General features: G+C 38.7%; 1 protein-coding gene across 3 annotated transcripts in view; it reads left to right on the top strand.

Moving 5' to 3' along the window:
- LOC148443256 (pulmonary surfactant-associated protein D-like) overlaps nt 1–24,272 on the top strand; it is a 42,614-nt gene extending 18,342 nt beyond the window's left edge. The window contains exons 2-6 of one of the 3 annotated variants that reach the window (XM_088463052.1): nt 3,295–3,363; nt 3,957–4,013; nt 9,749–9,796; nt 11,095–11,181; nt 23,896–24,272. In XM_088463052.1, coding sequence (XP_088319178.1) covers nt 3,295–3,363; nt 3,957–4,013; nt 9,749–9,796; nt 11,095–11,181; nt 23,896–24,272 — 638 coding nt within the window. Of the gene's footprint in view, nt 1–3,294; nt 3,385–3,956; nt 4,014–9,748; nt 9,797–11,094; nt 11,182–23,895 lie in introns of all 3 variants that reach the window. The other 2 variants (XM_088463054.1, XM_088463053.1) reach the window with 2 other exon arrangements.
- The last annotated feature ends 684 nt before the right edge of the window (nt 24,273–24,956 follow it).

Raw genomic sequence — 24,956 nt, 5'->3', positions numbered from 1 at the left:
TAAAATGATGTTCTTTACCTAATTCATTCATAAAAGAAACCGACAATTTTGGAGCAGTTTTTGGAAAAAGAATTTGTCAGTTAAGTGGTTAAAACAATATTTCACAATGTTAAAAAAATCACATCACCTCTAAAAATTAAGAGAAAGTTTATTGCTGAAAAACATAAAATTGCAAATATGCCATACACCACACGCAGTGGCAAGAAAAGGATCAGCCTTGGCATTTATTTGTGAGTGGTGGTTCTAGAACTTTTGTCAGTCAGACATCTTCATCTGTAACATCATATGATGATTAAACACCTTCTCACTCAGATTCTAGAAAATATGACAAACGTAAAACAGGCAAATCAGTGCAGAAAAAAACCCCACTAAGGCTTCAAAACAAACTGTGTTAAGAAATGTCACAAAACCCTGAGGAGAGTCTAATGGTGTCCATAAATGCTTTGTGTGAGTCTGACATTTATGATACTGTGTATGTAGAGAAGCCACTTTACACCTTTTCTGCCCTCTGCCAATGTAGGGATGAGCAGTTCAAGTAACGATAGTGAAAAAATAGAAATTTAGGATGCTAGGGTGCTAAAGGAGGATGAGGGGATATTTGTGTACTATCTGATGCTAATGAGGATGAGGATGTTTGTGTAAGTCATCCACCAGTAGCACAGTTCTTGCTTTTGATAAAAAGAAAGCCATTGCCATGCCTTGGCATAAGACCAGAACAGCCACCTTTTGGTTGTGAAAAATGTCAGCAATTAGAAAACTGCAAATCCAGGCGCTAATGTCATCCAGGCATACAAGGTATCCACAACACCTGCACACAGTTACTATCACTTCTTTGGGTGCTTCATTTGAGCACTGAACGCTGACCACTACTGTTTGGAGTCCGCCGTCATCTAGTATACAACAGCCGCTCACCATCCACAACCACGGGAACCGGCTTTTGCTCTGCCGCGGCTTCCTAGCCTATGATAGGCTGAACCAGGGTGGCTGTTTGTACGGACAACTACACGAGTTGGTACACGGCAGCCACTCACCATCTACAGCCACAGGAATCGCTATTTGCCCAGCCGCGGCTTAACAGCATACGTCTTCACTGCATATGGCAAGCTGAACCAGGATGGACATTCATACGGACACATATTGAAGGTCGTTGTATCTTTTATTTTCCCACTTACTATCAAACAGCACCAGTGTGGACACTGTTTCACCCTGGGACGCCAGGAGTAAAACAGTAATTATTAGCAGCAGAGTTTGGCTGCCTAGTTCATTTGTTCATGGGAATCTGATTATTGCCCTCAGCAACAGTGTTGCAAAATTAATAACATATCATATAGCTCATGTTGTGGAACCTTGGTTTCTCAGTGTTACAAAAGTAAATTTATATGCTCGAGTTTTCATCACATCTGATATAGGTTTCATATGACACTTAACAACTGCATGTGGTATATATTCTTTTAATATTGTTTGTTAGGTTTGTCTATTATTGATGTGTTTATTAAATACTTGTTATTGAATTATATGTGGTTCCAGGTCTCCTGTGTAATAACAGACAAGCAAACCATTTATAGATAACCTTCATAGTCTCACATTCACAGTGTTTTGCACAACAAGGTTTTATCCATTATTGTACCTTTTGGTTGTGGAATTATTTTTACCAAAATCTTAACAACATTTGCTAAGGCATGTGTACCATTTGTGAGGCCAAAGTCAGTAAAGTTAGGGATGTTAAACATCTTGGCACCTCCTCCCTGTTACATCATTTGCAGCAAGTTCATGCAAATTATTTAACATAATTATAATGATTTAGAAAATAATAACAAGCAGTTCAGAATCAGCTTCCAGCAGTTTGGACCAGCACAGTCAATCTCCGCCACCAACACCCTTATCATCAACCTTTTCATTGATGTTGTAGTCCTTCCAAAAATTGTTTTGTGGATGCCCAAACAAACCAAGGACTTCAGCCACTAAAGTTGCAGTTCTTGTCATTGAAGTGTTTGGTTTGTTAGGCTTTGCATGTCCTTTTTGATATCCAACATATGGGTAGGTGGGAAGGCCCAAGGACAATTCCATCCTGCACCTTTTTTCTTTACATAAAGAGCTGTAGTTTTCGGGGGCATTGGGGTAGGGATGTGCATTCTCGGACAAAAGTCCATCAAAGATTATGTTTGTCTATGAAAGATGACATTTTGCTTCTTTCTGAGACCTGTTTTTTGGTGGGAAAAATCAGAACTTGGAGGGAAAATCCAAACTAATCCAAGCCTGCACATCCCTACATTGGGGTTGGTCTTTTTTGCATAGACAAATAATTTTATTCTGTATTGCTCTAATACATTAATAATTTGCAATAGATTTTTAATCAGAAAGAACACAATGTTAATAGTCAAGGATTACTGACAAGGGTTGAAACAAGAAGCCATGACAATTAACAGTTGCACTGCAGAGCTGAAAACTCCAAATCAGCCTATCTAACACAAACAAATATTAAGAGGCTGACCCTCGGCCATCCTATCCCCCTCCTGACTCATACATTTTCTTAGTCAATGAAATAATTAAATAAATTAACTAACTAATCAATCCTTCCTTCTTTTATCTACCTTCCACTATATACCTACTCTTTCATTTCCCTGCACTGCCTTCGGGCCTCTGATTTAGTTTTTGATTGATGAGAACATTCTTGGTTTCTATGGGGTAGAATAGTTTATTAAACTGCCATCCTGTTTTCCAATGTTTCATAGATGTGCTATAGTCTTTTAAACTGCCATGTGTTTGTGCCACTGCTCTGTTGATGTTGTCTTTGACCAATATTGGTAAACAGTATTTGAATTGTGAGGTTGCCAAAATTGACTGGAAATTATTGGAAATATATGTTATTTATGCTAATAATACTGTAGGAACAAAAACTGGCCCAAATTATATGATTTTAGCTGTTTTTATAATTTAAAAAAAAAATACAGATTGAAAACCAAAACACAAAGCTGAATCCAGATCCAAAACAAGGGGGTCTGTAAACATCTCTACTGCTAACTTATGTAGAGTGAAAACCAGTCAAATAACTGTTGAATCAATCTGTCTCTGCAAAGCAATATTTATCTGGAGAAAGTTGTGTGTTAAACACTGCAACTTAGCAATTGCATAATTTACCATTGAATAAATGTACGTGTCAAAAAATATATATTTTACTGCATTTTATTTTTTAAATGTTGTATTTAGATTTGTAGCCTATTAAGTATAAATAAGGTATACAGTGTAAATATAAAAGTAAGATTTTTAACATTGCAAAAATATTTCCTTATTTAGGTCCCCCTGGGGCACCAGGAACACCAGGTATAAGAGGTAGTAATGGACCTCCAGGAAAAGTAGGACCTAATGGAAGCTCAGGGGATAAAGGTAATGGAGTCAATCAAAGATGGTGAATTTATGAATCAACTTCATGGAATAGCTGTTTCAGTTTTCACTGTTATTTTCAGCATTTTGTGCCTACAGTATATTTTTATCTAACTCATTAGCATAATGAGGTTATAGATTGGTTGTTTGGACATTATATATGCCACCTTTATTTCTGGTAGGATATATTCAATATGTGTTTTAATTTTTATTAAATACTGATACATTTTTCTAAACATTGAGACAGCGCTTCATTGTTCTATATACTTTGTTTTTGTTGTATATCTGATAGGTAAGGTATAACCTATTTTGAAATTAAAGCAGCAGTCTAATTGAATTAAGAATAGGTTTGTGATCAATTTTAGCTGTCTCCAGCGCTAGATAGTGTGTTTCTTTGCTATTTCACTTTTCACTGTTATTTTCAGCATTTTGTGCCTACAGTATATTTTTATCTAACATACTCAGATGTCGGTTAAAGACTTCTTATGCTAGAATTATCTGTCAAATTAAGACAACAATTTATACATTAATACTTTTACTATGTTTACTAAATGTAATGTTTATCTCACTTTATCCAGGAACTCCAGGTCAAAAAGGGGACAAAGGTGCCAGTGGCAATATTGGAGCACCAGGTAAACACAGTATATTAAAATAATATTTATAGTAAACAAAATTATACTCTAAAGACAGCAATGGCATCACTGGGGGTATGCAGCAAGTATAACCCCTGTGAGTGCCTTTGGTGTACGGTCAAAAAGGAGGTGTGACCCCATATGCCTCACGACATACTCCCAGTTTCATCACTTTCATCACTTTGGGGACATGCCCAACACTTCCAGAGATGCTAAGCTGCCCCCAGATTCTCTCCCCGCAAAGCTAGCACCTCAGTGATTTGGAGCGGGGCCGTGCACACTAATGTCACAGTGAGGTGCCCGGCTCCCAATCATTGAGGAGGAGCTGGCATTTTGGAGTCACCCCCTTGGAGGGTGACATCCTGTGCACCTCCCAAGTGGCACCAGTGAAAGACATCAATTAATAAAGATGATGTCACCATGTACATTAGATAGTAGGTATGACTGTATGTTAGCAGTTTTCCTGCTACAGTAGTTTCATTATGGACACTATGATAGGATAATATCAGCTCTCCTCTTCTTTGCAAATGTATCTGACATTTTTATGTATCAATAGAAAATATTTTACTCCAGCTTTGAAAGGAACCACTATATGTAACCAGAATATTCAGACTTCCAAAACCTTTAAAATTCAGGGATTTTATTTCTTCAGATATGTGCTTGTGTTTTGAGGAGTATTCCCACGCATATACAGTAAGTAAAGTTGATAGACATTTGTTACTTTCAGTGAGATATATAAAAAAAATGTCAGCCCAATGTACAGTTTCAAGCAATATATTTTTATTTCGAAACTCTGTGTTAGTTATCCTGAGATTTTCAAGTACAGTAAGTTGCTCAGGTATAGACAATAAAAACAAAATGTAATATTCTGAAGTGACCATTTACTTTAACCTTACCCCACTGTCTTGCTGTTATATACTGTAACTTGGAAAATAAAGAAATACAGAGCTGACTTCAATGCCATGCACATAGCATAGGTGCAGACCTTCCAACATGACCTCTTCCATCAGTTACAAAATGCTCTGCTCTTAGACTTCCCACCTAATTTTTGAGTAGAGTCACCTGTGTTGAACTAGTTTATTGATGAGAAAGGTGTTTCAACTCGGGTGACAGCAATCATAAATTAAGAGTGATGTCAAGGAGCAGAGCATTTTGTGCCTGATGAAAGGGGTCATGTTGGAGGGTCTGTAGGTGATGTTTGCATAATCTCCCTGAAATATTTTTTCAAAGTAGGCAAGTTTGGAATTCCAGCAGGTCAGGTGTTAAATCACTTTCAAGAACTCTGCAGCTGATTTTGTAATCAAGGACACCATATAAGTTGGTTGAGCTAGATACAAGCTGCCAGATCATTTTACTAAAGCTGGCCACACACTAGACCAACTTACATCCAACCATCCAACTAGTTGATTGGTTGGAATTAAAACCTGGTAAGGGATGAAAGCAAATGACAATCAAGCAATTTGCTCCCAAATGCTGGAAAATGGACAAAAACTCTAGTTTGAACAAATTGTTTAGATCAAACATTTAACAAAATTGTCTGAACGTCCATCTTCATCTGTTTTCTGGCATTTAGGAGCAAATTGCTGATCATCAGTCACGCGCATACGTTACCAGATTTTCATTCCAACCAATCAACCAGTTGGCTGGTTGGATGTAAGTTGGTCTAGTGTGTGGCCAGCTTTAGTCTGTTTGGAGAGTGCATTGTTCTTGTTTATATTGTAATATCATATACATAAACATACAGTGGAATGCCGATTATTATCTGCATTTATGAAAATTGTTATTTATTCTAACACAATCTATGGGAACAAATTAAAATATCTGATGACATATTAGCCCATAAAAACTAAAATAATATCTTAAAATTACAAACACAACATGCACAAATTAATAGATTATCCAAACAAACTGATTCTCTGAATTACCCTTGGTTCTAAGTTGTAAAAATCAGCTTATTATTGAGGTACACAATGAGCAACCCATAGGTTACTAACTCCTGTCATATATCATCCATTAAAACAACTATTATCTTATATTTGGGGCAATGTTTGGGCTAGTGTAAATTATAAGGTAATTAAAGATCACCTCACAGTTCTATAACCACTTCATACAGATCACAAAACTTTGAGGTTACTTCTAAAACCCTTAATAACCCTTAATATCACATGTATGCATTACCTTAATGATACTACCACAACATAAATACTTTTTTATTGTAGCACCAGTACTGGGGGCTTGGTGGACTCTTACCTCTCATTGTGAAAATTATCTATTCATAACATTCAGTGTATAGTAAAGATGCATCGAGAGCAAATATGAGCAGACATCATCATCATCAACTTTTTCCCAGTCAAGCTCTTTCAGTGGTCTGTGGAAGAAATATATAATGATGATGCATCTGCATTTCTTCAAATTTAAAGAAATAAGGTGTCTCTCCTTTTAAAATCCATAATTAACTTTACGCAGCCTCGGCTGGATGCCCTTAAATCAGGGGAACAACGAGTGTGTGAGCCAACTGCAAAAGTGAAAATCTTCACAAAGCTACATAGGCTACACAATCACAGGGAACGTCACAGTGTGTGGTTCAAGACACAGGTTTCATAGAGATTCAAAGCGGCCACCTTCACTATGAGAGACAGAGCACAAAACAGTGACAGTGATTTATTTTTTTGTGTGCGCCCATGCCCATAAAAACTCCAACCCCACTCTGCCTAGACAAAGCGTGAAATATAATAGCCTGCAAGATTTCTGCAATTTACCAAGGAGATTTTAAACATCTGTTTTATCAAAGCTAAATTACTGAACTTGGCATTTAATGCAACTCACATGTTATTACATTTAGCCCAAAGTCTGCTTCTTATTATGATAGTGTGACCAACCCAGCATTTGTAACCAGTGGTTGTTCCACTACAAGCTCAGGCTGATTATACATTGTATTGTATTATTGTATTCTGTGTGTGTGTGTGTGTGTGTGTGTGTGTGTGTGCATGCATGTGCGCGTGGGGTATTTGGGGTAGAAAAGATGTTGGCATATGGTGCATTTCTTTATTTTCTCAGTCATGTGACATCTGATGGTAACAAAGTGATACTGCTTTTAGAATAAAATGATTGAGACTTGGAGGGTAGATTGACTAAAGCAGGGGTCTTCAAACTTGGCCCTCCAGCTGCTGTGGAACTACAGATCCCAGCATGCACTGCCACCTTTTTGATATAACAGCACACTAAATCTATGTGCAGTGCATGCTGGGATGTGTAGTTCCACAGCATCTGGAGGGCCGTTTGAAGACCCCTGGACTAAAGCATTGAAAAATGGAGGTGTTGCCCATAGCAGCCAATCAGATTAATACTATCATTTTCTAGGATGCAATAGGGAAATGATAGACAAGCTAGTTGCTATGGACAACATGACCACTTTTCATTTTTAAAAGATTTAGTAAATCTACACCTAAATATTTTAGGAAACACACATGATGAAATGTGATGTGTTTTCTTAAAGTACCATGGTACATTACATAAATGGTGGTATACTGAGGCAGGTGTCCCTTTAACACTTGCTATATCTAAAGTAAGTGGAGGGTTTAAAATTCCTTAAAATTACAGAATCATTGCTATATCAGTTTCGGTATGAAATACCGACAGAGGAGATCCAAGCTGTCAGAATCCCGATGCCTTGATCCCAACAGGGTTAACATACCAAAACATGGTGGTCGGTATGCCAACCCTCCCCCTCTCCCTACCCTAACCCTCCCCCTTTCCCTAGCTTAACCTTAATTCTCCCTCCCTGGTGCCTTAACCTAACCTCCCCCTTAGTGCCTAAACCTAACTCCCCCCCCCCGCACTATAAACCTAACCCTTCCCCCTTAGTGCCTAACCCAAACCCTCCCCCTAATGCCTACCCCTAATCCTAACCCTAACCCTCCCCCCCACCCCACTGCTTACCTTCGGCATCCCGGTGGTCGGGATGCTGGCGCTGTTATTCTGACCGGTATTGGTATTCTAATGCAGATATTGTAAGCATTGGAATCCCCTTTGCCAGGATGCCGAACGCATGCTGCTATATCTATAAAGGGTGCACACCTCACATCTGTACAGTAGAGTTACCTCTTTGGAGCCTGACTGTAGTGCTGCAGATATCACTGGGAAAATGGTGCAGGTGACATTTTTCCTGAGATTTATGCATGCACAGTAGACTCTACAGGGCCTACTAGCACCATGAGTCAGAGATTTTGGAGTCCCCACACCCATCTAACTATATATATAATTAATACAATTAACAATAATCACATTGGCCCCTGCAGGAAAAATAAAACACACATTAATATCCCCAGGCCCTGCTCCCCCTACAAAACACTGACCTGACCTGTTGATAGCAAAAGAGAAAAGAGAGAGGATATAATGCCCTCAGCAGCAGACATCACTGGCATCTGCAGTGGCTTCAACCTAAGTGTCTGCAAGGACTGGTGTGGTGGGTGACATGGTGATAGAGACTGTGGGGGCAGGTCTGGTGGGTGACCGGGTGAAAGAGTCTGCAGGGACAGGCATGGTGTTTGGCAGGGTGAATGAGTCTGCGGACCTAGGATGTGTTGTTTGGTAGGATGAGAGAGTCTGCAAGGACAAGTTTGGTGTTTGGTAGGGTGAGAGAGTCTGTGGAGAATGGTATGGCTGGAAATTTTTTGGGAATCCATTCTTGTGAAGTAAATTCTTTGGTTTTGGCAAAACCAAAATCAAAACAAGACGATGAATCAGAACCAAAACCAAATCATGGGGGTCTGTATCTCTAGTTATAACCCATTCCCGCTCCCCTCCACCCACCTGTATAGACTCCAGTTTCCACAGTTAAAGTATGGACCCCAGTTTCCAGAGTTGAAGTTGTCTTACCAACATATTTTCAGCTACAGTACCTAACTACATATTTTAGCCATTTGTTTGAACTTCTCATTAGCCCTAGCAGCATGTCTGCATATCATATATTCCAGAGCTGGTGGGAGTGGGAGTGCTTGGCAGAAAGGCATCAGCTATCCCATAGTATAGCATACAATATTAATAGACTTTGACATCAGAATGAACCATTTATACAGTTATTAAATAAATAATATTAAATATGTGATAATATGTGTGACCCTGAACCAAAAATAAAAACAAATGTGCTGATCTGAATGAGGATAATCTTGTAGAGACCAAAGGAAAGTATTTACAGATGCTCATTGAATGACCTCAAAGAAATGGAAACCAGGAAATCAGTGTACCAAGTATAACAGATATTTTTTTTATTACTAGATAAAAATACAGTAGTTCAAATCAAATGTAACTTATTTAAATATATATATATATATATATATCATATCTATATGTATATATATATATATATATATATCATAGATATATATATACAGTATATCATATATATATTTATATAAAATATAAAACACTTACCAAATCTGGCAGGGAAGAGTCAGGGACAGCACTCATATTAGTTAAAAAAAAAGATAAGTTTTATTGTGTCAAAACAACATTCTAGTGAAGCTGCAATGTCTACCCGGCGGCTATTTCAATCACCTCCTTGTGATTTTCCTCAGGGGACCCTGGCTATATAACAATTCATATATTCACATCAGGATGCTTCATCCTGCTGCCCTTTTCAGCTCAGTATGTGTTAAATATATTTCCCTGAGTACTGTTGCTTTGGATTGTCATATATAAATGTATATTGAACTGGTTAATACTTTATTTTTCAGGAGTACCAGGACAAAAGGGAGACAAAGGTCACAGTGCTGGAGAGCCAGGTGTGTACAGTAATAATTATAGAAATAATAGTAAAATAATCCTAAATCTCATATATGCATATACTTAAAGAGTTGAGTCTCCCATATCCAAATATTCCAAAATTCGGAATATTCCAAAATATGGAATATTTTTAGCATGACTGAGATAGTGAAATCTTTTCTTTCTGATGGTTCAATGTACACAAACTTTGTTACAGGCACAAAATTATTAAAAATATAGTATATAATGACCTTCAGGCTGTGTGTATAAGGTGTATATGAAACATAAATTAATTTCATGTACATACGCAAACTTTTTTTGATGCACAAAATTATAAAAAATTTGTATAAAATTACTTGCAGGCTGTGTGTATAAGGTGCATATAAACATAAAAGCATTCTCTGTTTAGATTTGGGTCCCATTCCCAAGATATTTCATTATGGTATGCAAATATTCCAAAATACGGAATATTCCGATATCCAAAATACCCATGGTCCCAAGCATTTTGGATATGGGAGACTCAACCTGTAATTTAAATAAGACCAGGCCCAATTTTAATTGCTGATAGGAATATATTTGTTCAAAACACGCATTGTTAATTTCACCCAGAAAACTTAAATATTCACTCATGTAAAATGAGACCACTAAAGTGTATATAATTGTACATGTGTATGTTCTAATCCATAAAATTAGAGGCCACTGTGCATATATAGCTGCTTTCCAACCGACAAGTTTTGCTCTTTGTCAGTGAATGTAATTGCATGATTCCTGATGCTTATGGATGCACTTAGAGCACTGTTGTGATTGCCTTATTGTAAAGCAACTTTCCGGTTCTATTTACACTCATATAATAGAACATGCAAATTTGTCTGGTACAATTCTCTATTTGGCAGTTCTTATCAATTTGATTTTTTTCTATAGATCTTGAAACAAGATAATTAACTATGCAAGATGTTTTTCTGTTCTTTAAAATTTACTTTCATCTTTGACTCAAAGAGGAAAATTCAATTAGCTATGAGGTTCCATCAGAATCTCACACACTAATCTAATGCTGGTTATTAAGGAGGGAAGTCTTGCTCGGTTCAGTTTGCACTCTATTTATTTATTTTATATTAAAAATTATAACATACACTACATCAAAAATGTATGCATATTTAAAAAAAAAAATGTTTAAAGCATTTGTAATACTGTAAATTGACAGAATAATTTAAGGTGCATAGTTAATTGTTACAATGTTGTTACCCTATGTATGCATAGATAATCATAGTTGAAATTAAACAAAAGCTAGACTAATTTAGGGATGTCTTAATTTTTTCAGCAGTACTTGCAAATATACAACAAAAACTAGCATCTGTTGAACAGCAATTACGTAATTTACAGTCTAACATGGCTGTACAGAAAAAAGGTTTGTATGATCCTCATGAAAGTACTTGAATGGTATTGGTAAGCTAATTTCTTTATTTTAATTGAAATTCATTTAAAAGTAGTAGGTCTGTAATAATTGCACTGAGTTCTATATAACACAAGAATTCACAGTATAAACAAAACTGCTGCTTATATGACACAAAATGATGGTACACAAACTTATAGCTATAAGTGCAAAATTTGACAAGCCTCTTGTAATTTCACATGCCTCTATACAAAGCTTGTCGAATAACAAGGATCAGAAAAAGTATGAAAAGCTTCAATATTGAAACATAGAATAAAATCTGAATAAAACCAACAATGCCTTTCTCTTGAGCATAAGCATGTAAATACAGACAACACACAATAGAGTAATATTAAAAACACAGTTCCACCTCTGTGGGTCACTACAGAAATAAGTGCGCAGAATCAGTTTTCCCAGAACAGAAGCCAGAAATTCACACTGATATCACACCCAACACCCTTAAATAAATAATATGCTTACTAGACTTTAGGATAGATATCACCGGTCTTGTCATCAGAGGATTCACCACCAGATTGACATTTCCCAAATTATCATTCCACAATGTTCACAGTTCCATTTATAAATTATATATATATATATATATATATATATATATATATATATATATATATATATAGTATATGACTGCACCTGGCATAATTCCTCTATAAACAATGGTAACTATTTTGTCAAAAGATATGTGCACATAGCAGATGATGGGCCAAATGTAATAGGGTGAGAGTTTAGAAAATGTGAGAGTTTAGCAGTAAACTCTCACATTGGTTGAGTTTTATCTTCAAAATGGGAAAACATCTGAATGAGATTTTAAATCGTGAGAGTTTTTTAAGTCTAAAAAAACATGCAAGTTCGCTCTGTTACTTTGTTTTTGGACTCTATTACATTGGCAAAGTTTAAAAAGTGTCAGAAACTCTCACTTTTCTAAACTCTCACCCTATTACATTTGGCCCGATAAATCTGTTGGGCTTTTGTCTCCAGTGACGTTGGTATATACTGGCTCTGGTTAGTGAAAAGGACAATATTGGTCTCCTTCCCATCCTATAATGTGTTTTGGTCTGTACCAGTTTTAAAAGTCAGTGGTTTTTCTTCGCAAGTCCCAAATTTAGAACATTTTAGTTTCTTTTGGCCTAGTCGATTATTCCATCATTCACCTTACTAGTGTTCCTCCGGTCTAGAGTTCACAGTACTGGATCTACTGTATCATGCATTCGAATTACCAGAAGTTAATTTTATATTGTGTTCCAAATAGATAAATGCAGTAAATACAATATACCATCCATTTCATTGTATCAATTTGATAATATTGTTATTTTACATCCTAAAAATATCATTAAAAGCTAAAGGAAAACATAAAAAAAAATATTAAAAACCCTGAAAAGGTAGACCCATTTTAACTGAAATATTCAGACCATTAGGAGAGGAGTCAATGTATTTCATAAATGTGCACACATATCAGCCTTCCCTAATCTACTTTATAAATGATTCCTCAAATGGGGATTAAATTCTTTGTATTTCTCAGAAATTCTTAAGGTGTACACACGTTCAGATCAGACAATGATAAAGATATCATTGTCTGATCATCCTGCATGTGCTGGATGATCGTTATCAATCATCCAGCACAGCATTAACCCCCAAACTACTATAATAACCCGCGATCAACGATCACGGGTCACTATAGTAACCTGGTTAACCTGGTCGATATTGACCAAGTTGATCAGCATGCACGGGCGATGGTCATTATTGACCATTTGTGCCCGTGCATCGATGGTCGTTTGGTTGTTGGAATGGGCCAAAAACTGGATGATTTGAAAGATAACGATATGAATGATATTGTTATTGTTCAAATTGTCAAGTTAATCGTACTGTGTGTATGGGCCATTAGTATTACTTTCAGAGCATTGATGTACAGTACAGTATCTTTTTAAAATCGTCAGGAATAGAATGAGCACAGACCCTTCTGTATATTATTGATGTGTTCTATCAATAATTTAAAAAATTGAATTGTTCACAACTTCATGTATCTTTTTTTGGGTGGGTGTGCGACTCCTTGCCCTAATAAGTAATATGTATCAAAAGAAATGAATTGCTGTAGTGAAAGCAAATCTTTTTGGGACAGCAAACAGGTTCATGAATAGTAAAGTAAATTTAATACATACAGTTACCTTTGTAGATAATGCATTAAGACATTTCTTCCCATTAATCAACACAGTGAAATAAAACCAAAACATCAATGTTTGGGATTGTGCAAAATAGAAAAATATAAGTTTAAAAATGCAGTGGGCATATAATATACTTAGTTATATAATGTGTTGGGAATTTATATATTTAATTACAAATTATCACAGTACATAAAGCTGGCACTATGGGCCTGATTCAGACCCGGTCGCAAGCGCTTAGCGATCGCAACTGGGTCGATGGTGGCCCAGAGCGCATGCGCATGACAGAGCCAGTCCGTCGTGCGCATGCGCGAGACCCGGATAGCGATGGGCAATCCGTCGCTCCAGGTCTCGTACCAAAGGGGACGTGCTGTCGATGTTGAGTGACAGCACACCCCCTTTGGTAGGCAGGCCGGGGGAGTGGCTGCCAAAATGGAGGCATTCCCATGTGAACGCCTCCATTTGGGGCCGACCCCACTGACATCACGAGTGATGTCAGTGGGAGAGATTTCGGCTCTGTTAGAGCCGAAATCTCTCTGGGGCTAGCGGCAACGAGACCCTACCACAAGGGTCTCATCGCAAGCCCAATGGTTGCGATGGTGTTGACCATCGCGACCATCTTCCTGGCCACTCGCTATAGCTTTGGGTGGTCACCCACAGCTATGTGAGCGGCCAGGAGGCCGTTCTAAAATAAAAAAAGTCCTGCCCTGATTCAGAGCGTGTGCTCTGTCAGAGCGACCGGCTCTGAATCATGGCCTATATCTGCTGTGTGGCTAAAAGTACATGGGCAAATTAAATATTTAACATAATTATCTGGTAAATACAGTTCCTCATTTTAACCAATCCATAGTTAATTTGCCATTATATTGCAAAACAAATGGTACATTGTCTCAAACTATATTTATGTAGTTGGTTGTGTTTTCTTCCATGGTGTGTTAATTATCACAGCTATCACATTGTGTTGAGATTATATCTATATATCAATTAGTATTTCTCACTGCATTTTACTTATTTATCAGACAACAAAGTCATTTTATCAAAGATCTGTGACTAGTTGCAGCTGTTAAATGTAAAACTTGATGTTTACCTCTTTGTGTATTCAATAATCAAGAGAAGAGTGTATCTTGGTAACAATATTATGCTGTATTGTATTATACTGTAATTAGAGATGAGCAGTTTGGATTCTGTGAAAACTGAAAACACCCAAACTTAGGGTTTCTAAGTGGAATAGAGTTCTGCTTTAGGTCTTCCCGCCAGGTTCAGTTTTCAAATTGAGGCAACACATTATCTTTCTGTAAATGTCGGATATTGTGGTTTTGGATTGCATATAAGAGCCCCTCCCTCGAGATCAGGTGCCATTTCACACAGGATAATGCATGGAAATGGTGTGGATTGTATTTGCACTGCAATACCATTATACTAATCACCATTAGAGAGAATTGCAAGAAACATTCCATTTGTCATGCCACCAACTGAAGCAAGAGGTAGTAACCAGCTGAAATTCCACCCTTTATATGCTTCAACAACTGGAGAAACAGTAACAAGTCAGTAACAAGTACACATCAAGTTATGAGATCTGGAGAGAGGGGACAAGTTACCACCTTATTGCATCACACTGGAGAATACTCTCTGTTTTATGCACGCTACAGAAATCATTTTGAAATTGTAACCTGTGAAGTGAGTTCAGACACTGCCAGCCTGAGTCAGGTCATAATCTTAATTAAATTACTGGAAAAGCAGCTAAAGAAGCTTAAGAAGGGCATGAAACTAAGTGGTTCTGTAAGAATGTTGGACTTGTAGATCAGGTTTTTGATTTGCTTCACCTGGACCAAAGGGTTTGCTACATTTTGCAATTGGATCACTACATTTTGTCAACCAGGCATGATCCTAGGTTTAAGTTGTACACTATGTCTTTTTTTTCCAAGCAACAAAGATTTTAAGAGATGTAGAGAGCTCCTTGCAAGTAAGTTGTCACCTGAAGTGGCACATGACACTTTTCCTGCTTCAGTTTATCCTGCAAATGCTGCTGCCAGGGCAATCTGACCTTTTCCAAGAGACCCACTGGTGATGATGATATGTCAACTCAATGCACCAGAGTGAAACATTTTGATATTGGTAAGGCTTAAAAGAGTTGCCCCCTCAATTATTGAAGCTTCTACCATGACTCAGTCTGATATAGTAAGCATCAATAGAATGTTGGAGGATCACCTTAGTTATATTGTGCAAATTAGCATCTCATACAGTCACTTTGAATACTGGGAGAAAAAAAACAATTTGGAGTCCCTTGTACAAAATAGTTATGGTGTAATTAAAGTGCTGACCCTCCAGTGTGTAATTGGAAAGAGTATTTAGCACAGTTGGGAACTTGTGAGTGATCAGCGTAGAAGGCTACTCCAATAATGTGAAAAAAATGAATGTTTTAACTACAAATTCCATGAGGAATACCTTTTCCACCAATTACAGAGACTATATTGTGTGATGATGAGGATGATGAGATCTTCAACTTTGAGGATTATTAACACTGTTATCCTTAAGCCCATTGTTAGCCTGGTTTAAACAAATAACCAAAATTATTTTCTTTTGGGGACCCAAACACAAACCACATATGTCAACCACAAAAGTAGTAGTCCACACTGCTGTAGTGATTGGCTTGTTAAACTGTGGATGTCCTTTTTAATACACAACATAAGGGTGGGTGAGTGTTTTGTCCTTGCAAAATTCTATTAATACAACAAAATGTTTTACTACATGAAGATAAGGTTATAAGTCTCCATGCAACAGAATGAATATATGTAAACTATTATGGAAAATGAAGAAGTTGATTATCTCAAACTGAACTTAAAGAAATAGTAATAGGCAACCTCTGTTAATGAGACTCTCTTATTTTACCCCCTAATTGACTTTGACGAGTACAGATTATCTGATTTGCTCATTTCTGCATTTCCTACCTCAGTAGATGTTGATGAATCAGCTCCATCTTCTAAACTGTCTTCTGGTGGTCACGGCAGCAGCAACATACATCTCATTCTGGACAGCCACTTGTTGTCACAGGCATTGATGTTCTGTATCTTGAAAGACCATCTATCACATCTAATCCAGGTGTATCTAATCTCCTGGACTGGCCTTAAGCCTGTGGTTGTAGAATTTTGTGATTAATTTACAATATTAATTATCAATTTCTACTTTCTACAATTAGCAACTTCTATTGGCCTAAAGTCAGTGATTTACTAGTTGTAGAAGTGTGAAGCCTTTTGATTATGCTTCTAAGGGAAACACACTGATAGAGGTATACCTGCTATACTCCAAATGGTGGTTATCATGGAACCCTGATGTGTTTAAAACGGTAAGCACAAATGAAGAAGGTACATCTGAGTACACAAATTGTGGAATTTTGTGACACAAAGAACAGTACACTGATGCATTAGCACTGTTTGTACAGTGCATAGCATACAATAAGGTACATGGTGGTGTTGGTACTGGTTGAGCAGTGTGTAGCATGCAACTAGTGAGCTGATTCAGACCTGCTTGCTAGGATGCATCACTTGTAGCTGGCTGATTTTTGCAATCTGCGCATGCATATGCGCTTGCGTGAACCCTGCGAAAGATCGACAAGCATTTGCTCACCCAGCATAGACAGCCCAGCTGAATGAGTGACAGGAGAGGCTGTTTGTGGGTGGTAACAGGGGCAGGCCACTGTAAACAGGGGAGTGGAGCCAACTTATTCTGCTAGACTGATAGGGCGCTGGCATAGGTCACCAACAGCAGAAAGCTGTTGATACTCCATACCAATTAGGAAAGGTTGATAATGGCAGAAAAAAGGAGGCCTAAATGCTTGTGGTACCTGAGTTGCTTCTCAGCAGCATGTAATATGAAGAGCCTCCATAAAAAAGGGTAGTATGGCCACATTGTTGGAGGGGGCCCTGATAAGGGTGGGGGATGCTGCCATTTGCTGAGATATAGGGGGAACATTATTTGCAAATTCAGCTAATCTCACTACAGCTGAAAAGCCTGCAGACACATTAGGCTGTTGGATGTCTGCATAAACATGTGCTGCTGCCTGCAGAGGGGGGCAAGAACCAGCCCCTGCAACAAAACTACAGTAGCTGAAAGTTGATACATCACTATACCCTGCAGTTCACTTTGTGTTTGAAGAGGGGACAACAGGAAACACTTATTCACTAACCCAGCTGACACTGCTGCCACCTCCCTGTTCCTCTCAGCCTTAGCTGGTCACTCACTTTTCCCCGTGGTCTAAGCATCTGCTGTATGGATAAAATGAAGAGTTTGGGGTACACTCCCAAACTAATGCACCTGCTGCAGGCACCAGGGCCTGGGGCAAATTATCCCCCTCAGGTATCTACATTTTGAATTCTGCAATTAAAAGGAGACAAAGAAAATAATTTACAAAACAGTCACAGGGCGGTAAAGAGAGAGGTAGAGAGAAGAAAAAGAAAATGGATAATATGTAGTAAATTACATTGCACCACATAACACAGAGTTCATTATTTCCTGACAAGTCGAAAACTCCAAGAGTTAGAATCACCTCCTATTCTCCTACACCCTAATCATACAAACACTGCCACCAGCTTCCCCACTGGCTGATGCAACTACCATAACTGCGCAGCAACCAAACTTTAACCCCAACACTGCCAAATATCCTAGGAAAATTTGTTCTAATTTCCCTCCTGCTTTTGGCTCTCACTCATATTTACTCTGAGTTGGCAAACATACTTCTAAATAGTTCACATCTTGGCACAAACAGTCCTGTCTGGGGTTTCTATACATTTAATGTGTAAAACACTGATGATGAACCAATGTTAAATTGTGTTCTAAAATCTGTATTTACAGCAAATTCCTGTTGATTTTACCTTTAGTATATCAGCGGATCACAAAACCATCTAAAAACCCCAAATCAACTCTTTGATAATTTACTACCAGGACTGAATCTGGACTCCCTGTTTGTGAGATTTCCCTTTGAAATCAGCAGATGATTCCACTAAAATCACAGCTCTAAAACTGACAGTTTTAACTTGGCATCATTGTGGTGAAAAGTTGTTACACGGACATTAAGGTGGGTCATTATGACCCGGGTATATTTTAAGCCTGATTTTGACATTTTAAGGATGATTTTAGAAGATTATTGGAATAATGAACTATTGAAAGAGGTATTTTGATAAAATAAAGTCATAGAGAATAGAGAAGGAACTTTGTATTTCTATGTAGTCTTCAGAAAAAAAATGTACTACTTCTGTGCTATTGCTAATTTCTTAAAAAAAAAAAAATTTTCATCTAAAATTAAACTTTTTCGTTAAGTATGAGATCTTTGAAAATTAAAAGAATACAAAAACAAAAAAAAATATTTTACGACAACATTGAGGTTGGGTCATAATAAGCATTTTGGAGTTTGCATCCATCTACAGTAGTTCTCTGCACTGATGCCGGGTGACTGGATGGTAGCAGGAAAAGGGGTCTTAACTCCAGCTACTAAGAGGTTTGGCAACGTTGCATACAGTAACTAATTAAAAAGATACACATAATTTAAAACGCCCAGGTCATTACCACCCAACCTCAATAATGCCGGGTTAACTTTGACAATTATCTCAGTGGCATATGATATAGTGGTAAATGTAATAGGATCTAAGGTATTTTGCAAGATTGTGCTCGCCAAGTCTTGCTTCGAATGTGTGTTGTGAATTGGTTAAAAAACTTGCAGCATGTAATAGCATGCTAAAAGAATGAGAGTTTTTACTGCACTCTCCATTGGTTTGTGTGTAGTGAGGAATAATTTTTCAGTATAGTGCTGCCGGCAAGAAGTTGTGTCTCTTTACAAAGACACAGGGATTTGCTATGAAGAAAGGTTGTAATTTTGCTGGCGCAAATATATAGATAATGTCTTTCTATATGGATGCAAAATAAATATGACACTAGTGGGCTAACTATTAGGTGTGCTAGAGGAGTTGAGAGGAATAAGTAGGGTATATAGATTGTGTTTTTATTCTGGTAAAACAAACATATGATGAATGAATTAAAAGAAGAATGTTACTCTGTATATTGTGCTTTAAGACACTTGTAAATTTGTGCATTAAAACTTTAAATAGCATGAATATATCACATATCTATTTACATAAAAAAGTCTGCATGTCATAAAGTAGTAAAAGAAAAACAAGTTAAAAAGTGCTCATCTGTTTGTAAAAAAAGTTCACTTTTTCCTTTAATGCGGGGTATTGTGCTTTCATAACTGTCCTAAAAAAATCTCTTGCCGTCAATGTTATGGCAATAATGCAGTTTGTAAGGATATTTTAGGGTGTGAGCCTGTGCTGAATTGTGTTGTCATTGTGCTTTTGTTTGTCTTGGCTCTTATATATATTTTGAAAAACATTTTTGCCCTTGTCTAATATCTGCCTGTTTTGTTGTCCTGTGTTGTTTGTGAGTGTGAGCTGTGTAAGTGGTGTGTGCTAGTAAGTGTTAGTACTAGGGATGTGCGCCGGACCATTTTTGCCGGATTTGGATTTGGATTTGGTTCTAATTCGTCGTCCGGCTTTGGATTTGGATTTGGATTTGCCAAACTGCGGTGACTGGCTTTGGATTTGGATTTGGATTTTTTTACAAAAATTGACAAAAAAAGCTAAAATCACATAAATTGGTTTTTATTTTCTTCCTAGAGTATTATTAACCTCAATAACATTAATTTCCAGTCAATTTAGACCATATAACAGCTCATAATATTGTTTTCAACATCATTGGCCAAAGGTTGCAGTGAGCTGACTGGTTCCTAAGCGACAGAGCAGCGGCACAACGACACAGACACCACAGTATAAAGTACATCTATGACACATTGCCACACAGCAGTGGCAGAAATGAAAAGTAGTGCACCCACCCAGTGGGGTACGGCCAGCAGAGTCACAGTACTTGTTTACATAGTGGGCTACGGCCCAAGGAGTCACAGTGCACAATCTTATTCACATTACACCGCACGTAGGGCCTGATTCACATTACACCATAAAGTAGTGTCTCTTATTTATGTTACGACACACAGTAGTGCCCCTTTTACACAATGCCCACAGTAGTGACCCTTTTACACAATGCCCACAGTAGTGCCCCTTTTACACAATGCCCACAGTAGCGGTGTTCTTTACACAATGCCCCCAGCAGTGGTGCCCCCTATGCAGTCCCCTTAGTAGTAGGGTCCCCTATGCAGTGCCCCCAGTAGAATGCCCCCCAGTAGTATGCCCCCCATTAGCAGGCCCCCCAGTAGTATGCCCACCATTAGCATGCCACCCAGTAGTATTCCCCCCTTTAGCAGGCCCCCACAGTAGTATGCCCCCCATTAGCAGCCCCCCCAGTAGTATGGCCCCCCAGTAGTATGGCCCCCCCAGTAGTATGGCCCCCCAGTAGTATGCCCCCCCCAGTAGTAGGCTGCCCCCAGTAGCAGGCCCCCCTCAGTAGTAGGCTGCCCCAGTAGTAGGCCCCCTGTAGTATGGCCCCCCCAGTAGTAGTAAGCCCCCCCAGTAGTATGCCCCCCCAGTAGTATGGCCCCCCAGTAGCAGGCCCCTCAGTAGTACGGCCCCCCCAGTAGCTGACCCCCCCAGTAGCAAACCCCCCACAGTAGTATAGCCCCCCCCAGTAGCAGGCCCCTCAGTAGTATGGACGCCCAGTAGCAGACCCCCCCCAGTAGCAGACCCCCCCCAGTAGTATAGCCCCCCCAGTAGCAGGCCCCTCAATAGTATGGACCCCCAGTAGCAGACCCCCCCAGTAGTATAGCCCCCCCCAGTAGCAGACCCCCCCCAGTAGCAGGCCCCCCCAGTAGCAGACCCCCCCAGTAGCGCCCCCGGACCTTTGACAAGTAAAAAAAAAAAAAACTTACCTGATTCCCAGCTCCCGCGCCGTCCGCTCTGCTGTCACACGCTGCGGAGGGAGCCGGAAGACGGAGCTCATGTGTGAGCTCCAGCCAGCTCCCTCCGTACAGCAGCCAATGAGAGTCTGTGTGACTCTCATTGGCTGCTGTGACAAACACACAGCTGCCGCTGGCGGCTGTGTGTTTGTGTCTGTGTAGGGCAGAGCGCTATCACAGCGCTCTGCCCTACACAATAGGAGCCCTGATGTCGGATTCTCTAGTGAGAATCCGACATCAGGCGGCCGCCGTTCGGCCCCGAACGGGGATCCGAGTCAGGCGGTGAACACCCGAACAGGGTTCGGGTGGACTCGGATCCCCAATGTTCGGAGCAGTTCGGATTCCACAGAATCCGAACCGCTCATCTCTAGTTAGTACTGTCTTTATTTTATAAAATGGATGTAGGGGGCCCCCTAAGTTAGTGGAGGAGGGTAGAGAGGAGGAGGTAGAGGAAGGGCCTGCAGTGTGTGTCCCAGGCAAGACCAGAAAGTGCACACATTTTTTCTATGAGGAAAACTGTGTTACTAGTGCATGCATTTGTGCCAGTGCATGAGAGGATGCTAGGGGATGATGGTACACTGCACATCCCTGCCCCACAAGGCGGCTTTATGGCAGTGAATGCCGTTAGGCTGTTTGGAGAACTGTAAAAATTGCTTCTCAGGTCTGAAGAGGGTTTTAAAAAACAAATTGACCGAGGAGCTACACGAAGCCTGTAAAACAGGGAGTGGCCTAGCAGTTCAGCCAAAAAATCTGCGCCACTTCCTGATCTGAGAGCGAGCCCTGGCCCATCTACAATTTATAGGTTCATCTGGCACATACCCTAATGCTATGCTGTAATCTGGTGATGCTCCTGCGCCCTCCTCCTGTGCTGATCCTCAATAGTGATGAGGACAGACATGTACATCTCATAGGAGTTCTGAAAATTTGCCATTGCTACATCCAGATGACAATTAATAAAGTTTTTTTTCACAGCTTTCTAAATATAAATAGTTGTAGTAGATAGATGGAGTGGGTGTTGTCTAACAAAACTACAGTCTTTTCTAATTCAATTTAAAGTGTATTTTTTAAGAAGTGTGTGTTTTTGAGACACAGCGTATATTACTTTTCTAACTGTCTGTGGTGGTATCCCCATCATCTGCACCCCAAAATAATTGCTGCAAAGGAGACCATTTCTATTCCTGGTTTGTAAAAAAAAGTTAGCCTTATAAATATAATATTTTTGCTGGTGTCAATGCTGTGCATGGTAAAGGTAACAGTCCCTCCTCTCCCTATCTCATTGTACATTCACTTGGCTTAATGGACATTAAATTCAACAACAGTAATTTTACTCCTGTCCTGGTGTAAAAAATAAAACCAATCATGGATCAGTCAGTAGAACAGCAGAAGCAACCCGGTACTAGTGCTGCCAGCCATAGTAATTCTTCAAAACTACTATAGGAGGTCAAGGGGAAAAAAGTGTAGAGGGAACCTCAAATCTATCACAACCATAAGGAAAACATCACCTCTATCTATGAAGAGAAAATATTGTACCGAAAAACATAGAGACATAATTTGCCAACATGCCATACACGACACGCAGTGGCATGGAAAGGCTCAGACCATGGCCCGTCTTTGTGAGTGATGGTCCTGCTACTGCTGTTTCATGCACTATAATGCCTATTGCATTAGCCTGGGCAAAACACAGTCAGACATAGATGTCTAGATGTGTCACCTTTAAAAGAGGCAAATCAGGGCACAAAAATAACACTAAGGGGAGAACTCAATTAGCCTTGATAAATTATCGGGGGAGAAAAAGGGAGGTTGGGCTTTATTGTGCAAAGCTATTCAATTAGATTAATTTTTTCTCCTGATGCTTGTGTTAGCGCCTGCTAAATGAATGGGTTAACATGCGTTAACGCAGGTTATTGGGCGTTAACACCCAAAAACAGCACACTTATCTGGGATTTCATTTTGGGTCACAGTAGACCAAAAAGAAATCCCCGTTAAGTGGAGCTACTTGAAGCCCTCAGCGATCAATTAGCCTGATGTAAACCATGGCTAATTGAATCTCCCGCTACAGCTGAAAAATAAACAGTATTTTTATTGAGTATTCGTCATCTGGGGAAAGGCCCCAAGGGTAACAAGTATAAACAAAGTGTTACTAGGGGCTGATTAGTATTCAGTATAATCAGAGTTTGTCCCATGTAGCCCATATATAGCAATGTATCCTTTCTCCTTCTCCTTTTATTTCTAAGACAGAAATTTCCAAACAGGTGGAAGTAGCTTTTAAGGTAGAAAGCATGGAACAGGTTAACATAAAGAGGGAGTCATCATTACCATAATCACTCTCCTTCATTAACTTTGGTTGGTTCCTATTATTCCAGGCAGGTCGACTCAGTGGCTCCTACACAACATGGACTACCTAGCAAACAAAGGGGCATACCGGGTACATGATGATAATGGGGATGCAGGGGTTTATATACTTATATTTATGAGTTTTTGGTAACCATGATGCAAGGGCTGACAGTAACACATTCAGGATGCCCATCATCTGTTTTACATAATTAATAACATGACTTAATTATTTTAATTAATGTGTACTGTTTTATAGTATGTTAATAGCAATGTTCTGTCTATTTATTTCAGCCTTGCTGTTTTATAGAGGAGACAGCTCTGGAGATAAAATATATGTTACAAATGGTAAGATGGTTACATATGATGAGTCAAGTGAAATATGTTCACTCGCTGGTGTTAAGATGGCTACACCACGGAATGCTGGGGAGAACAAAGCAATTCACAATATTGCCCAGCAACACAACACACCACTGTACCTGGGAATTACGGATATTAAAACAGAAGGAATTTTTAGGTATCAAAATGGAGAAGTAATTACATATTCAAACTGGAATACTGGGGAACCTAATGAGCAGGGAGAAGAGGATTGTGTGGAAATGCATATTACTGGAAAGTGGAATGACAAAAATTGTCAGGAGAAGCGATTGAACATATGTGAATTTTCATAACAACCAAAACAATAAAGTCTGTTTATAATTTCATTTATCTAAACTCTTTACTGTTATTAGTGTTATGTAGTTATATTTTCATTAATTTGCACTTATAGCTGTACCAAAAGCTGTATTCATGTTGGTTATATATAACAAAGAAAACACCAACAAATTTTGTACTTTGTTGAGATAAGGACCCTAGAACACAATTTATATTGAACTTGCTATTTTTCTCCAGAATGCAAGGGGATCACATAAATGACTTCTGTTGTTTATTTACATTTTAAAATTGTACACTTTAGAAATGTTCATATGTATTTCATATACTATAGTTTAGCCACATGAAAATCAGACTTTTTGCATATCACATACTACCTTTAGCAACTGGAACCACATAGAAGTAATAAAAAGTTATTAATGCATAAAAACTTAATGGCTTCTGAAAATAACATATATTATTAATGTGAATAACTAATTTATTATTTCATTTCATGGCTATTTGGTCATTTGCATTAGCAATCCTCCAATTTTGTTTAGTAAGGAACACTTTTTTAAGGTCTAGATAATTCCTAATAGCAACACATGCCCTACTGGAACTAACTTTTGACTTCATTCAAATAGATCTTAAGCTAGGTACACACTAGATGACAAATGATGCAACGTTTTCAATGATTTCCCTTGAACTCCCAGGCAAACAATCTA

Source organism: Taudactylus pleione, unplaced genomic scaffold, assembly GCF_031769625.1.
Source record: "Taudactylus pleione unplaced genomic scaffold, aTauple2 ptg001314l, whole genome shotgun sequence".
Classification (NCBI taxonomy): Eukaryota; Metazoa; Chordata; class Amphibia; order Anura; family Myobatrachidae; genus Taudactylus; species Taudactylus pleione.
Note: the sequence above shows the minus strand (reverse complement) of the source record. Positions and strands in the feature narration are given on the sequence as shown.